This window comes from Garra rufa, chromosome 18 (assembly GCF_049309525.1).
Source record: "Garra rufa chromosome 18, GarRuf1.0, whole genome shotgun sequence".
Taxonomy (NCBI): Eukaryota; Metazoa; Chordata; class Actinopteri; order Cypriniformes; family Cyprinidae; genus Garra; species Garra rufa.
The window spans coordinates 35,187,104-35,205,479 of record NC_133378.1 but is presented as its reverse complement, the minus strand read 5'-3'; the positions used below and the strand labels follow the sequence as shown (position 1 = coordinate 35,205,479).

Genomic DNA, 18,376 nt, shown 5'->3' with positions numbered 1-18,376 from the left:
TAATTTCTACAATAACAACACTTAAGTGACATTATATTCAGTATTTTCTTTTTTTCTGTTTTGTTTTAATTTTAGTATTTTTTGTCATTTATATATATATATATATATATATATATATATATATATATATATATATATATATATATATATATATTAATCCTTTTTTTTTCATTTTTACATTTATCTAATATTTATATTTTATTTCGGCCTTTACTTCCCCTCAATTTACAAAAATTATTTGTAATAGTTTTATTTTTAGATTTAAGTCACAATAACAACACTGTTAATGACAGGATAGACATATTAAAAATTATAAAACTATAATATTAATATTAACATTTTCATTCTTAAACAGAATAGATTTATTTGTAATGTGTAAAGCAAATAAGCAAAGGAGAAGAGCAGAAAAAGAATATCAAAAAGGCCAAAACTGAAACAACTGAAAAAAGGACAAATGCAAAATATCAGTATTATGCATTCAAAAGTGTGAATTATGATTTGCTATGCTATTACCAAATGCTAGTGGTGCTTGCAAGAATCACTGTTATTATATTGCAACAGTAAGTATTAAATATCAGTGTAACCCGTCCAGCACCATCTGTGCTCCAGACATGATTTATTCCACAAAAAGTGCTTCTACTTGATAAAACTGACTTACAAATTTCTCTGATGTGTGTAAAATTGCTCATCAGACCAGCAGCAGAGGCAGGAGTTCAGCGAGAGAGAACGCAGGGTGACCATTTCCATCTCCATGGCTCCACCCATACCCACCTACCCGTCGCCCAGAGCACACCGGAGACGCCAGCAGAGAGAGAGACAGCTCACCACGGTAAACATCCTAACTGTCTGCCTGCACAATGTGTATTACTTGAGCTCTGATTTCTTGTAGACAGAGTGTTGATGATAGTGTGTTTATGTGTTCAGGAAAGGACAGAGAGAGACATAGAAACTCAGACAACACAAGCACAGGTAAAAACACACCTGTGTGTCACGCAGAACCATGTCTGACCACTGCACTGCATGGAGATCTATGATTTTAGCTGAATGAATCCATCTTTGTTGTCTTTTACTTTTGTATTTTTGCCTTGTGAAAAAGAAGTACACTTCAGCATATATATTATGCAACAAATATTCTTTGAAAATGTCAACTTAATGTAATGGGTTTTTTTGCATGTTATTTGCAATTAAATTAAAACATAGTTTAAATTTATGTTAAATGCAATTAGTTGAAATTAAGAGTGGTGGTTTTGACCCATTTAAATAGGACTTACGTTTTTTATTTTGTCTTTGAAATATGGTTAAAGTGTACTGTCGAACATTGATAGTAAACTGAAATGTACTTTAGTGTAATTTCTATTGAAACATTTGTCATGTATTTAAATATTTAAATATATTTAATTACACATTTGTAATGATTAAATTGTAATTTTATATTTAATTATTATATTAAATGTGAAAATACACAAACTTAAATGGTTGTAATTCATGAACGCTTTGGAATTCAAGGTTGCCAATTCAAAAAATAAAAGTGTAAAAAATTTATAAATTTTATACAAAAAGAAAATATTATTTATATAACACACACACACTACTGTTTAAAAGTTTTAGATCAGTAAGACTTGTAATGTTTTTTAAAGAGGTCTCTTATGCTCATTAATGCTGCACTTATTTGATCAAAAATACAGAAAAAACTGTAATATTGCAAAAAAAAAAAACAATATAAAATAATGGTTTTCATTTTAATATACTTTAAAATATAATTTATTCCTATGATACAAAGCTGAAGTTTCATTGTTACTCCAGTCTTAAGTGTCACATTATCCTTCAGAAATAATTTTAATATGCTATTTTATTATTAGAATTATCAATGTTGGAAACAGTTGTGCTGCCAAATATTTTTTTTTTGGAACCTGTAAATCTTTTTTCAGGATTCTTTGATGAATAATAAGTTAAAAAGAACTGCATTTATTCAAAATATAATTTTTTTCTAACAATGTAAACCTATGCTATAACATTTTATTAATTTAACACATCCTTGGTGAATGAAAGTATTAATTTCTTTCAAAAAAAGAAGGAATAAAAATTAGCTGACCCCAAATTTTTGAACAGTAGTGTATATTGTTAGAAAACCTTTCTATTTTAAATAAATGCTGCACTGTTTAACCATTTATTGATCAAAGAATCCTGAAAAAGTATAACAGGTTCCAAAAAAAAATAAAAAATTAAGCACCACAACTGTTTCCAACACTGATAATTCTTTTTAAGGGTTTTTATTAGGGTTTTTCGAAGACAATTTAAACATAACCCATACCTAATCTGAAAATAAAACATTCACATCATCATTAAGATCTTTGGCCCAAACAGTTGTAGTTGATAAAGGTTTGTATGAATGCTCAAGAAGAAAGAGATAGATAACTGAAGCACTGATAATTCTAATAATAAATCAGCATATTCAAATTATTTCTAAAGGATCACGTGACACTTAAGACTGGAGTAACAGTTGCATCATAGGAATAAATTATATTTTAAAGTATATTAAAGTGAAAACTTTAATTACAGATATAAATTTAATTGTTTAATTATTGTTTAACATCATAATAATATTTCACAATATTATTTTTTTCTGTATTTTTGATCAAATGAACACAGCCTTGATGAGCATTAGAACCTTCTTTTAAAAACAATCTAATCCCTCAGTCCCTTCAACTGAATTTTGAATGGTAGTGTATATATTACAATATATTTTAGAATCTAAAATTACTATAAAATCAAAACTGCATGTCAAACCAAGTTATGTTTCCAAATTTCCAAAGTTGATATCACTAAAATGTGGGTTCCTGTGAGGTTTTGTTCAGGCGCTATACTAGAAAATAGCCACAAGGTGACACCCAAACTCCACTAAACTTTTAAAATGCACTTTCCTGTCACAAATATGTATGTAACAGATTTAAATGTGCCTTTCCACATGATCACGCAATGCCCCATTATTCAAAATGCTTTTCACATGATGAATTTTGAGTCTTTCAAATGATATCTAATTAAGGAGGATTACGAATATATATAATAGGGATAAAAGACAATAAAAAAGAGTTCCAGAGAGTTAAGTACTTAAGTACACTTACTTATTCATGTTAATCAACACATCAAAACGTGTGCTCCTTTAATGCATGGTAATTATTATTAATAAAACATAATGATGCTTTAAAACTTGCCATGTGACATTATTAGAAACTGCCATCTTTTAAAGTACTTAAGTGTTTTAAGAAATATATGACAGTGTAGTCTTTAAGTACACGTAAGTGGCCCTTTATTTCATTAATATTATATTATCCGCGAGTACAAGTGCTTCAAATACTGCACATTCAATAGAATTAAGCACACTTCTTTTTCACAAAGACCATACCTTCTGAAGCATGTTATCAACATACATGTGCGTCACAGTAATTTAGAGACTTTTTACATTTTATTTTGCACTGATGTTCATAAAATCATGTGTTTTAGATTATTTATTAGATTATTTTAGTCTCATAGTTTGTATCTATGACTCACTGCGAATAAAACAGATGCAGGTGAACAACTATATTAGCCAGGTTCCCAGTTTCTTTCATTTTTCTTTACCCATGCATAGATCATTTTAGTTATTTAATAATCATTTTGATGCAGGTGATCTAAAAAAACAGGGAGTGTCTCTGGATATCGTGCTTTGAGGACATTAAGCACTTACTCATTCGTACCAGGCTGGTCATTATGAAAATAACTGCTGTTTTACAGCCAACCATTCATCTGTGTGGACAAACAACATTCATTGCTCAACCTCCTATAATAACGCTGTTTATTTCAGGATGTTACTGGGTTGTCGAAAGGGCTTCAGTCAGTTGTACACTTTGACTTAAAGAAATGACAATTTGTTAAAAAAGGTACTCACCCTATGAGTTTGTTTGAGAAATGTATCAATGCATTACATGCTCACCAATGGATCCTCTGCAGTGAATGGGTGCCGTCAGAATGAGCTGATAAAAACATCACAATAGTCCACAAGTAATCCACAGTCCATGAATGAACATCTTGTGAAAAGCTGTGTATTTGTAAGAAGCAAATCCAACGTTAAAGCATTTTAACTTTAAATTGAGTGTGAGCCCATAATCCATAATAACTCTGTATGTGAATTGGGTGTGGAACTGCAGAACTGAAAATGTCTTTTTAATTATATATAATCTCCTAAATCTATATTACATTGTGTTTTGACAAGCACAGTGAATCAAGGCTGTTCTTTCAGTTTGTTCTTCCAGTTCCAATATGAAAGCAGATGCATCCTCATTGTGTTTATATCTGTGTTCATGTTCATCCTCATATTCATGTCCATCTTTGTTTGTATTGTGTGTTGTAGTTCCAAAGCACCCGGTCCTCCTCCCCTACTGAGTGTTGTCATTTTTCCCCGTGGAGCAGAAAGGTATTTTACCTCCAAAATGTCTCTGGGATCCTACATTCACAATGATCTGGAAACAGTTTTACAAATCAGAATCATGGGGATGAGGCCAAAACTGCTTCCAGATCAGTGGTTTAACAGAACATCTTTCATGAATAAGATTTGGTTTGGTAGAATCTTTAAGACATGTCAGTGTTAAAGTTATTTAACATTCATGAGTTTTATTATGAATGTTTATTCAACTTCTATATGTAAACCAAATCTTAACAGGACTCTTTCGGTTTGTCTAACACCTATAGTTCTTTAAAACTTCTCCTCTGATGCTGCTACCTTCTAACATCAGCATTATGCCTGAACTTTCATCTGGATGTGCTAACATCAAAATGATGATCTGTGCATGTGTGTGCAAATCTGAATTATGGAAAATGTGTGTGAATTGATTTTCAGGGGCATTTTGACCTTTATAAGAGCATACACTAACATTCCGTTTTTTTTTGTTTTTTTTTTTCTTATTAAAGAAATCACTTCTTTTATTTACTTAATTTTATTAACTTTTTATTCATAAATTAATCTTGAAAAACAATGTTTGCTTTTTCAAGTCTAGGGAAAAAAGTCAAAATAATCTGTTTTATTTTTTATTCCAAATAATGAGCTGTAAACTCAGAATTATTGGGAAAAGTTAAAAGAACAGTAAGATTTTTTATGTTTTTTAAAGAAGTCTCTTCTGCTCACCGAGCCTGCATTTATTTGGTATAGCAAAAACAGTACAATTTTGAAATATTTTTACTATTTGAAATATTATATAACTGTTTTCTACTTGAATATTTTAAATGTATAATATTTTAAAATGTAATTTATTCCTATTCAAAGCTGAATATTTATCATCATTAATCTAGTCACATGATCCTTCGGAATTCTTTCTAATATTCTAATTTGCTGCTTAAAAAACATGTATTATTATTATTATTATTATTATTATTATTATTATTATTATTATGTTTAAAAACAGCTGAGTAGAATTTTTTCAGGTTTCTTTAGTGAATAGAAAGTTCAGAAGAACAGCATTTATCTAAAATAGAAATGTCTTGAAACATTATAAATGTCTTTACCATCACTTTTGATCACATTAAAGCATCCTTGCTAACTAAAAGTATTAATTTCTATAATTTCTTTTCCAAAAATAAATAAATAAATAAATAAAATTTAATGTAAAAAATCCTGAAAAAAAATCCTGAAAAAATATATATTCAACTGTTTTAATTATTTATAAAAATAATATTAATAAAAAATGTTTCTAGAACAGCAAATTAGCATATTAGAATTATTTCTGAAGGATCATGTGACTGGAGGAATGATGCTAAAAATTTAGCTTTGAAATCACAGGAATAAATTACAATTTAAAATATGAATATAGAAAACAGTTGTTTTAAATAGTAAAAATATTTCAGAACTTTTACTGTTTTAGTTGTACTTTGGATCAAATAAATGCAAGCTTGGTAAACAGAAGAGACATCTTAAAAAAAAAACATGAAAAATCTTACTGTTCAAAAACTTTTGACTGGTAGTGTATTTTTCTTTTTTTCCAGAATTGAGAGAAAAGGTCAGAATTATAAGATAAAATGTCTCAGTTCACCTTTTTATATAACATATGGAAATGGGTTTCCATATGTTTTTGCAAATCCAAGTCACTTTGAATTATCTTCGGTGCCTTTGCCCTTGTTTCTGACCCCGGTAATGCTGTATAAATCAACACATGCACAGACTAATAAAGCATTGCCCTTCTCATAGCCTCTCCAGCATTATGCTCCTCAAATACTATCTGCGGAATGTCTATGGGAAACACACACACACACACGGAAGTGCGCAAGTCTGAGGTTTCCTAATAACAGGGTTTCCAGGGTAGAGCCACTGTCTAACTGCGTGTGTGTGTCTGTGGCAGAAAAATATAATTGCCCATCAACTCCCGGCACTGTGGGTTACCTACAAACCCCTGCCTGAGTGCCTGACTCCAAGATAGATGCTTTAGAGAGTGAATAGAAGAACAGAAACAGTGTCATGAGTTCCCTTTTGAAATGACCTCTTTAACCTCGCACTTGTCGTCGGTCTTTTCTAATCCATTTTATGTATGTCAAAAAAAATTTTTTAATCACTTGCTATTGCAAGATCACCCAAAGTTACATTTCGGACTGTAGACATACTATAACTTTCACTTTCTCTGGCTTCCTCTTGCTCCTTTACGCTCTGTGTTTCTCGTGTTAAACTTCATGAATGGCATTCTTTCCTTCCCCTGATGTCTCGTTTCTTTTCTAATCAAAACAGCTTTTGAACACGAGCCAGATGGAGAAATCAAACCGTCACATTTGGCTCTCTCCCAGCCCCCTACTTTCCCTCCTCTCCTGCTCATTTTGGCTCTATACACTATTTATTCCCCTTTTCTTTTTTTTTGCTTTGATCCCATGTTTTCCAAAACTCCACTTCACCCCTTGCCCCTCATTTCAGTGCCGGCAAACAAAACGGCCATAAACTCCCTTTGATTCCGCCTGTCAGTTTTTGCGGTGCTTCCCTCTTTCTTTTCGTCCTCCTTTGGTTTTGGGAGAAGTTTCCGTGGTAACACATTTTTTTTTTTTTTGGCTGCTGTTTATTGTGAGATCCTCATTGGCCGGCTGGGAAAGAGACACACAAAGACTCAATATCACAGCTCGCTTTAACACTGTGCATGTTCATATGTGGCTGGGTGACAGCCACTGAACTCTCCAAAACTCTTTAGTTAACACTCAACAAGGTAAGTTAACTGATTAGATTAACTGCTAAGTTAACTATCTGCCAGGATTTAGCAAGTGCACTTCAGCTGGTGCAGTGGGTAACAGCTGAAAAGTAAGAATTGAACTTGCATTGTGTTGTATGATTCATGTAGATATGCATTTGTTTCATTTCTTAAAATTGTTGTACACTAATGCATCTCTATTGTCGTTTGCTTTGCATGCTTTAATGCTTCTTTATGCATGTGCATGTAGTGTTTACAATTGTAAATGTTCTCCAAAAACTGTAAAAAACATCTTCTTTTTCAAAGACCTCATGAAATCAAAATAGATTTTTTTGTGGGTTTTAGTCCATGTGCAAGTGTACTGTTTTTAGCAGTATATATGCATTGAACATTTAGTCTTCTTTTTCAGGTAAAATGGACTAAAGTCAATAACTGCATACTCAAATTTTAGTCCAATTGAACTCCATAAAGACCATTGGCTATTTATAAGTAAAAAGGCCCAACTTTTGGTTTTACTTGGAAATACATCAACTTCAGACCATAAACTGTGCTTATTAAGTGAGTTCATTGGGTCTTAATGGTTAAAGCAAGCGGAACAATCATCGATTTGTTAGATACAATTGATTTCCCAATCTCACTAACCTCATTTTCATCACTGTAATGTTCTTCTAGGTTGCTCCTCCAGTGGATTCAGAGTCAGAGGTGGTTTTGGGTCACTGGCCGATGTGCCCGATCCCGAACGAGCCCTCGACGCTGGACAAACAAACCAACTGGGCTGGAATCTTACCACTGCCCACCCCAGAAGAAAAGATGAAGACGGACTCTCAAGTCATCACCTCATGCATTGTTCCCATTAACGTAACAGGTAAATGCCCCCTAGTGTTTGCCGTTGATAATGCATGCTGAGTCAGGGCTGAGTATGAAACTTAAATAGTAGCTCATAGCTCATATACTGTAATGTTTTTTTGGTAAAATAAAGTAATAAGGAAAATTAAAAGCTACATTCATTTTAGTATTGCTCATCTACAAACTTTTGGGATCAAGTCTGGTGACACTGTCACTACTGAAGGAGAACTTTGGTCAATTATGATCTAAATTGGTGTAGAAAATATTTTTCAGCATAAATTTCTTTTAAGTTTTACAAACAATTACAAAGAAATAGCAAGTAACACTGAATTAAACATGAACTTCTGAAGCGGAAACACAGAAACTGTGTTTTCTAAAACATACTCCAATAATCTTGTTTTTCTTTACAACCTTTAACATTTTTTACACTGTAAGGGAATGTGAAAAGATAATAACAGGTGCTTTAGTGCCAATTCTTGCAATTAAAATACATTTTTTTTTTTTTTTGTATCTCATGTACTATCAAATGTTCTTAACATCAGCCCTTAATATCAGCCCAAAAAAATAATTGCTGACCTCAGATTTTCAGTATTGGCTATTTCAACCTTTGTAATTCCTGCACTAGAAATGACAAGATATTGGCTTTCATATTTTTACATGATGGTTTTGTTAGTGGAGGAACAGCCAGTAACACTTTATAATAACTTCCATAAATAAATCATTAACAAACATTATATAATGCTTAACACATCAGTAGTTATTATATTCAAATAGATAGAAACGAGAAATAATGTGCTTGGTAATGTTTACTAATAAATTCATTAAACTACTTAATGATTAAAAGAACATTATTTCATGTATGATGATTTTAACAGATGTTATACAATGATTAAAAGATTTTGTTAATGTACAACACTTTTGCTACTATTGATGTGTGATACCGAGGTTAGGGATAGGTTTGGTGGTATGGGTAGGTTTAAGGGTGGTTAAGGGGTCAGGTGTACAGGGTACATTTGTTTTCTCCTGTTGATCTATGACTCAAGGAATATCCTGTTTAAAGATACAATATTAAGTACTGCAAAACATGAACAAATGAATAATACATGATTTGTAAAGATGTGTAAATAGGCAGTCATCTTTTTGCAATTGAGATGACTGCTCATAAAGAGACTAACGATTAGTAAATGGCTATAGACATTTACAAATGACGAATATTTTTCAATTTCTTTTTAATGATATACAGTATTGGCTACTTCAAAAACATGAACAAATGATTAATAAATGATTTGTAAATAGCAGGAGTCTTCTCAATAAACGCAGACCCAATATGTGACCTTTACAGACTGAGATTTTACTAGAAATTACTAAAAATCCAATTTTTTTGCAACATAAAAAAGAGCATTAGATAATACGTGAATTAAAGTTTAATGGTAAATAAGATTTTAATCATTTGTAGATTACTTTCTGTTTCTATATATGTAAATATATATTATCTAATAATCTGTTAAGCATTGTGTAACGTTTGTTATAAAGTGTTACTGAATAGTCAAGCATCAAAATATTGACCAAAGTTCTCCTCTGGCATCAATGAGCAGAAGGATTACCTTGTGAGAACGCTGAATTTTGCGTGTATTGTTTTCAGAGGAGGGCGCCAACGCTACTTCCCCCTCAGCGATATCAGCTTTCCTAAGTGAGAGATCTTTTACATGTCCATTAAGTTTCCCCCTTCAGTATCAGTGCCACTTCATTCCCTAACCATCACCATCTTGAATAACATGCGGAGAGAGAGAGAGAGAAGGGGTTGCAATCTCAGCCATAATAACACTGTCATTTTGGCTGTTGTAGCTTCCAAATGTTATGAAAAAAGCAGTTTTGATATTTAAATTACTAGCAAGTGGCCACTAACTTAATAAATTAACAGTTTTAAAACATATATGAGTAAAGTAAATGGGTGATTTTTAGTTTCTAGTTTAACAGGGTAGATTATAATTGCTTTAGACTTTTGCCATTTTAGACTTTTAGACCTTTTGCTAAAACAGTGGGAGCTCTGCTGTTTTTTTGCTTTTTTTAGTTGAAGGTTGAATAAGGCCATGATCAGATCCTCTTTATTCCATGACATGTGATTAATGTTTTAACATAGATAAGCCATGGTTTTGAGAAGTTTCATTTTTCAAGTTGTCAAAAGTGCCCACACTGAAGAATCACCCAAATACAGTAGAATAATAACAGTATTAGGCACACTGGAAAGTAGGTTAAAATCTGCAAGTCATGAAATTTGAAACAAAAAGTTCTTAGTTGTCGTGGTAACTTATTCTGTGCCAGGAAATGCAAAGAGTCAAGAAAGCGTTTTGTGCATGCTAATCAGTTGCATTAGAATTACAAAGAGGCCAAATATATCTTCTCCGGGCTTGACTGGAACGGGACTTTTGAGGTTTGTGTCAGCAAGGATTGAGTCAAAGACAGTGTTCACTGGAAATTGCACATCACAAGCACAGTGGTGTAATTGGTGCTCAAAGGGCCAAGCCTGAAATCACATGAGAGTCATAATGCATGACACTGGACAAACATCAAAACAAACAGAGCTTCAAATTAAGAGTACAGCAGCAGACTGCAGTCTAGAGTAAGGCTGAGGTTGGGTAGGACAGTGATACTCCCATTTTCAACCCTGGTTTTCTGTTCTGACGTCTTGAATATGTCGCTCCTTTCACCTTGCATGACATTGCGTATTGTCCAATGTACTTTTGTGTCAGTTAAAATATTTTAACATGACTGAAAACCATCTTTTTTGTTGCATTTATGATTTTATAATACATACATTTTTTTTTCTTCTGAGATGTGTTGATAACCTTGTATAATGATGCATAACTTGTGTAGAAAGTCAGACTTTTTATATGTGATATGTGACATTCTCAGTAAAAGAACATGCAATTATTACGACTAAAATATTGTATTTAGCATGAAAAATGTCAGTGGTTAATGAGTGTGAGAAACATGGGAGGGAGAAGTAGAAACAAGTGGCTTGCACCCAACAGCCTCTCACATGTCTGATGCTCTTTGCAGGGGTTGGGTTCGACAGAGAGGCCAGTGTGCGCTGCTCACTAGTCCATTCGCAATCAGTGCTTCAACGGCGAAGGAAGTTAAGGAGACGGAAAACGATCACAGGCATTCCCAGACGAGTGCAGCAGGATTTTGGTGTGTGAAGCTTTAACATTCTCCTATTACTCTTTGTTTTAATTACTTGTTTATTTACAGTATAAAACATGGGACGTAATTAGAGTAAATGGCATGTATGAAACATTAATTTATTACAAAACATGTAATCATTTTTTAGATTCTGACGAGTCTCCGGTGGCCAGAGAACGTACCGTGATAGTCCACACCAACCTTGAAATTTGCCAAGAGGATCTCACGCTCTCTCGTCTCAGCACCAAGGACTCTGGTTGCCAGACAGAAGAATTCATGATTGGTGGGGCTGCACCCTCACGTAGACGGATCAGAGCACAAAGGGGGCAGGGCGTGACTGTGTCACTGTCCCATTCCACGGGCAACATATCTTCTCTGCCTGACAACTCTGACACAATGTTCACCACCTCAGTAGGCTCCCGTCTGCGTTCCCGAAGCCTCCCACGTGAGGGAGGGCGACTGGTGGATGAAGGTCATGATGACAGTGATGAGGATGACGAGGAGGAGGATGAGGAAGAACTGTCCCCGTTTGAGGCAGAGGACTTCCTTCCAGGCCCAGGGGAACATATTCTAAAAGATGATGAAGAAAGCACTGATGACCAGGCAATCCCAGAGGGCCAGCATAACAGCTTGAAATTCAAGCAGCATGCTGGAAATACAGAGGATGACTGGATGGAGAGGGGTCGATCCCGTCTGCCTCGGAAAGCTGACATGGGTAGCTGTGAAATTTCCTCTAGTTCTGATACATTCAGTAGCCCCATTCACTCCGTTTCCAATGCTGGCGTGCTGACTAGCCAGATGGATCACAAGGAGGATCACCAGTCCTCGAGCGGCAACTGGAGTGGTAGCAGTTCTACATGTCCCTCCCAGACATCAGAGACCATTCCACCTGCAGCCTCACCCCCACTCACTGGATCATCCCACTGTGATTCAGAACTATCATTAAATGCAGCTACCAATACTAATGATGATTCCACTGGATTCATTATTGATCCATATCCTGGAGACCGATCACAAGGTCTCCGTAGCCATCGGACAGGTTCATTCACTTCCACTGCAACTGACATGCTTGATGATGCTGGAGTCAGCACTGCCAGTGAGGGTGAGTGGAGCTATCCACATTATAGGCACAACATGCCTTGCCAACCCGACTTCAGTCCTGAGCGCTCTAGGGCAGAGAATATACTAGCATGTCCCAGTTTTGCTAGCATAGCCACTTTTGAAAGTTTAACAGATAGGCCACCTTCTGAAAAGGCTGACACCACCTCACACTTTTCTGTAGATGCCGAGGGCTACTATACCTCCATGCACTTTGACTGTGGTCTTAAAGGTAGCAAAAGCTTCACGTATAACTATGCATCTGTAGACCAGCAGCAGGCAGAATATCGACATCAAACAAACACACTTGGGAGACGTAGTCTCTCTCTAAGGAAACCAAAGGTGAAGCCATCCCCACCAAAACGCAGCTCATCCTTGAAGAAAATAAGCAGCCATGTTGGACCTCCTGCTGACAGGAACGAACCAAAGATTGCTGGTGGTCAGAACAAATCTATGTCTTCCAGTGAGAGAACACAGCATGTGGGGTTAAATGGAGGCTCCTCGAGTCAGCTGGAGAGTGAGGAGCCACTGGGGGCTTGGGGTGTTGAGCGCTCTACAGAGATTCCAGAAGTTGCTTTGTTTGGCTCCACAGAAACGCATTCCTTCAAGGATGAGGGAGCTGTCCAGTCAGACTATGCAGATCTCTGGCTTCTTAATGACTTGAAATCCAATGATCCTTACAGATCGTTGTCAAATTCCAGCACAGCTACGGGTACCACTGTCATCGAATGCATTAAGTCACAGGAGAGCTCCGAATCCCAGACTTCCCAGTCAGGATCTAGGGCCACCACTCCATCACTACCATCGGTGGAAAGTGAGTTTAGATTGCCTTCACCAGAAAAGCTGGTAGGTCTAGCATCACCTTCCAGTGGGTACTCAAGCCAATCAGAGACACCAACATCATCTCTTCCAACGGCTTTCTTCCCAAACGCTCACCCAATGTCCCCTACTGGTGGCAAAAGGAAACCCAAAGTCCCAGAGAGGAAGTCCTCACTTGCTTCGTTGCAGCAGTACTCATCCAAAAGGGACCTGGAATTGCCTATCATACCTCCTTCCCACCTTGACCTAAGTGCCCTTCCCAATATCAGCAAGCCTTCAATTCACAAAAACCAGATGCATATCCTCCACCAGAGCAAACAAAAAGCAGCAGCTTCAACAGAAACCAAGCGTGAGAGTCTGGCATCTTCGGTTTCAAGTGATGAGCTGGCAGTTGCTAGTCCTTTGGCCATCACTCCTACGGTACTTCGTTCAGTTCAACTACGTTCAGTTGGCAAATCTGGAGAAGGGAGCCTCGATCGACCTATAACTGATACTGCCACTAGGCCTAAGTGTCCCACTGTGACTATCATTACCCCACCTACTCACAATAAACACCATGAAACTAGGAAGCCTCCACCCTACAGACCCCTTCTCACAGAAACCTCCTCTCAGGACAATTGTGAATCACTGTTTACCCCAGTAGAAGGACTAGCTGCTAAGAATATAGCAAGCCATTTCATTGCAAGAAATAGATATGACCGATTAGCTCCATCACCTCTTTGGAGCATGACTGCTTTTAAGGCCCAGTCTGAGCAGGTGAACATGGATGAAGTGACATCTGAGAATTCTCGAGAAGTTGCAGAAGAGGTGAGCACCTCAAGTCATTTTTTTTCCCAGAATAGTCTGGAAGTGGAGCAAATCCAGCCATTGAAATCTGAGCCAAATGAGGGAAACCCTGGTCAGAATGGTCTAGCAAAGAGGTCAGATAGTCTTGACCAAGTGCCTGATATTGTCAATCAAAGATCAGAGACAATGCAAGCTTTTCTAATCAGCAGTGCTGGAGAAGAATTTGTAACATCAGGTGTTCCAACCAGAAGTGCCTCACAGGAACTTTTAGAGGAAGGGTCAACACCAGACACGGAGGACTATTTTAGCAAAGGTTTGTTTGTGTAATATTTCTATTTCTATGTAAAGTAGCTGACATTTTGTGTAATGTTTTAGACATGGTGAATTGGAATAAGTTTCAGAGTTTCTCTTTCAGAGTCCACACCAAGCGATCCAACTGTGTCCCCTCTGACAGACGAATCCAAAACCGAGGATGATAGCGTTTTTCTTTCACCAAGTAAAAGTCGCACAACAGAGGATCTCTTTGCCATGATTCACAGGTGTGTTTTAAGTTTATCTGATATATTTTTTATCTGAAAAAATGTATTAAAATCACAAAATGCTTATTGTCTTATTGTTTGTTTTTTGCCATCTCAGGTCAAAACGAAAAATGCTAGGCAGGAAAGATTCTGGAGAAACGCCAGTGCGGAGCCGTTTAGCCGTTGTTTCTGGGAATGGCTCTGCAACTACTCCTGCAACCTCGCCAAGCACCCCAAACATGCCTGTAAGTCCATCAACTCAAACTGGGGTCCAAAGAACCCCAGGTCCAATTTACAGGAGTGCCAAAAAGTCCAGTACCTCGAATGAAGAGTTCAAATTGCTGCTGTTGAAAAAGGGAAGTCGGTCTGACTCCAGTTATCGCATGTCAGCTACAGAGATCCTAAAGAGCCCCATTGCACCCAAAAGCCCCGGTGAGTTCCTGATAGAGGGTTCTAGACCGCTTGAGGAGCCACTTTCTCCTTTACAACAGCAACTTCTAGAGGGAACTCCTGAGCAAATGCCCAGCCCCTTTCCAAAATCATATGCTGAGGGCTTTTCCACAAAAGCTTTTCCCACATCTGCCTCAACTAGACAAGGCCGCTCAAGGATGCCGCCAGCTGCAAACAGCAGCCGCTACAGTACACGCAGTCGGCTGTACACTGCTCCCATGCAGGCCATATCAGAAGGGGAAACCGAAAACTCAGATGGAAGCCCACACGATGACCGTTCCTCCTGAAAAATGCACCTTCGATTATTAGCATCAGTCTAGATATGTCTTTGACATCAAGTCAATAATGCTGGGCACATGGCATACTGAATATTTTTAAGTATCTGTTCTTAAGAAGACCGTAAACAGTAGACAAACTATGTAGTGTCTGTACCCTTTTGTATCAAGAACAAAACATTCTAATGATGATTTTCAGTAGTGGTGTTCCAATAACTTCCATGAGCGTATTTATTTTATGTGAATGCTTTGTTTGTGTACCTTTCATTTTAGAATGAAAGTGAAGAAAACTACATGCTAAAAACCCATCACTTTGTAATTATTCACAGTTGATCAATTGTGGATGTTTTTTGTCACACACATTTAGCATTGTCTAGAAAGATAAAAGCAGTACTGTACTGGGGTAACTGTGAAAATGGGTCCAGACGGTATTAAAAGAAGGGAAATCTTTCTTGTACCTTACACACAAACTGTTTATGGCAGACAGCTTGGGACAATCAAAGAGTGGCCTTTTGTATAGTTAGCTGTAGCATGAATGGGCTAAGTACTTTTGAGTTAGCCTGCAACTGGATCTTATTGGGCAAGAAATGTAGCTGTGTTGGAATATCCTGATGGCCAACCACTATTTTGCACTTCTTTTGGTACTGAGAAAATGTCACACATTTTAGAGAAATCTTACAAAAAGCCACAAAAGAAAAAGTGACATGAAAATAAATATCTATATAAAGAATATACATTTGTAAAAATATGTATTTTTAACGAGATTAGCTTAAAAAGATTATAGACTCAAATTATGTCCATATTTGGCATTTTTAAGATACTGAGATTTTTAATGTGACATCTAATAATTTTGAAGCAATGATGTAATTAATGACCACGTGATTCTTCCCTTTCATTCAATATTTATCTTTTTTAAGCAAATTTCTTTGATCTAAAAAGATCAACCCATTGTTTCTATATCAATAAACTGATCTAAGAAAAACAACAACAGCTACAACACAGGCACTAAACGTATTCTGTGAATACTTTACCAATTGTTTCTAATATATATATATATATATGATTCTGCTCATTGTGAAGTGATTTTTTTGTTATGGATCACTGACCCACACAGCAGGACTAATACTGTGCAAAAGTTTTACAGCCAACTTGAAATTATGCCTCTACCGCAGTAGTTGTAGCTTTTATATATTTCACTTTAATAGATCAAATTCTGCATGCAATAAAACTTAAGAAAGGAGCCGATATTGGTACATCATTTTCTAAGCGTATCAAGGAATTTGCCTCAGCAAGATGTCAGATTTGTGAGGCCATGAGCTGTCAAAAATCAGATTCTTGACAATCTTTTTCAAAGACTAATATTGTAGAAGGATAAGTAGAAGTTTTTAGAAGTGTGTAGTGGAAGTGCTTTTGGTCAGGAGGCTTTTGCAGTTTGTGTTGCTTTGGGTTTGAATTCGCGATGTTGAGAGGGCAATGAGGAAAGTTTACAAGAAGGACTTAAAGTTGGGTATCGTCCTTGAAACTGATGGAAAACATATTCTTTTCTCAGTGCTGTTGCTGTTTGTAGCACAGACAGTAAAATATCCAAAGAAAGACTACAGAGGTGTAGAGTCACGTCAGACTGAGAGACAGAGCAAGTCTGCAGTAAGAGGGTTTGCTTCTTGATAGTCAAATAAAGATTTTCTTTTGCTGGAGCAACAAATAAATCAGTGCGTATGAGGATGTGCTGAAAAGGATGCAAATCAAAGGAAAGAGGTTGTAAAAAAGGTTGCAAAGGACGGATGAAAAAACATGGACTTGCACTACTGTTTGGTTATCATTCAGCTTCTTTTTTTAAATCAGTTTCCAAGAGCCACCTCATGTTTTTCATTTTGGTACTAAAGCGAAAGGATTATTAGTATCTTGCTGGCTTTTATGAAATATTGGGCTTTGATAAATTGATGACTGCAGATTTATTTATGGATTTATGTACTTTTCAGAGGTTAAGCTTTAGTGAGAAAACACTGGTTTTAAAAGACAGACGAATTTAATGCAGAAATACCACTTATAAATAATATAAAAAAATATTAATGGCATAAGCTACTATGTTATTGATCCTTTGAAACCTAATGGTGTCCAGTGGTGTATTTGGCATTTCTCTCCTTTGTACCATTGACCTTCTGGTGTATTTGCAATTTACCTTGCTTGGTGAGATTTTGTCTTGGGATCATTTACAGGACCAAGTATTAGAGCTGTCCTTAACTATTTGATCACTAACAACTAACTAGCTTAAGTTATACAAAGGGAAAAAAACACATACAAACCTGAGCAATCTAAAAGTTGGCAAAGACTTTCACTATCCATTTCCAAAACAGAGGTAAATGATTTTGTAAGCTACCATTCCAACATTGTAAAGTCTAACCTTAAAATTTGCACTGATGTTTAGTATGTTTGTGAAGGTTTTCACATTGTCTATTGCTGTATCTAAGGCTATTTAAACAGGAATAGTTAACACATAGCAAAATCAATTATGAATTGAAATCTCATATTGTTAATTAAAGCATGCTTGGTGAATGGTAACATGCAAAGATTTGTGTACCAAAGGATTTCAGAGTCGGACAAACACTTACTGTACTGAACACACACAGTTACGTGATGTCTCTTCTGGTACTAGACTGAAGTCTTCAAGCAACTAAAATGACTTTTTGTTGATTTTTTTGTACAAATTTGTAAATAGAATACCTTTTAAAATTGTTTCCAGGGTGTTTCTTATGTAAAATGTTTTCAAAGTTTACATTAATTATAAGCCTTTGTATATTTTTGATCTGTGCAACACTTTGAGTCTTGTATTTATTTTTTAGTAAACTTTTGTGGAAAGTCCCATTGTAAAATGTCTCTAAAACCGTTTGCCAGCTTGTCTGGCTGTTTAGTAAATGTGCATAGAAGAGGCCAATAAATGTGACTGCTTTAAACACGTAAACGTCTGTTTGTGTAAATGTTCATTTTGTTTAACTGGATGAAATCTGATAAATTGTGCCACATTTAAAGTCATCTCATCAACAAGTCATCAATATAAAGCTCAAGGATGAATTTGAGATGGAATAAAATGAACAGCTTTTTATTAAAAGAAGAAGCTCACTTCCAGAACAAAAATTACAGATAATTTACGTACCCCCTTGCCTGCTGAAAAAAAAACTGCTAAAACCAGCCTAGGCTGGTTGGCTGGTTTTAG

The 18,376-nt window shown here is 35.8% G+C and overlaps 1 protein-coding gene across 1 annotated transcript in view; it reads left to right on the top strand.

Moving 5' to 3' along the window:
• nhsa (Nance-Horan syndrome a (congenital cataracts and dental anomalies)) overlaps positions 1 to 18,124 on the top strand; it is a 118,441-nt gene extending 100,317 nt beyond the window's left edge. Inside the window, exons 2-8 of the mRNA XM_073822733.1 lie at positions 693 to 829; positions 4,388 to 4,450; positions 7,863 to 8,055; positions 11,097 to 11,228; positions 11,368 to 14,235; positions 14,338 to 14,461; positions 14,559 to 18,124. Coding sequence (XP_073678834.1) covers positions 693 to 829; positions 4,388 to 4,450; positions 7,863 to 8,055; positions 11,097 to 11,228; positions 11,368 to 14,235; positions 14,338 to 14,461; positions 14,559 to 15,177 — 4,136 coding nt within the window. The 3' untranslated portion in view covers positions 15,178 to 18,124. The remainder of the gene's footprint in view (positions 1 to 692; positions 830 to 4,387; positions 4,451 to 7,862; positions 8,056 to 11,096; positions 11,229 to 11,367; positions 14,236 to 14,337; positions 14,462 to 14,558) is intronic.
• Positions 18,125 to 18,376: the final 252 nt, after the last annotated feature.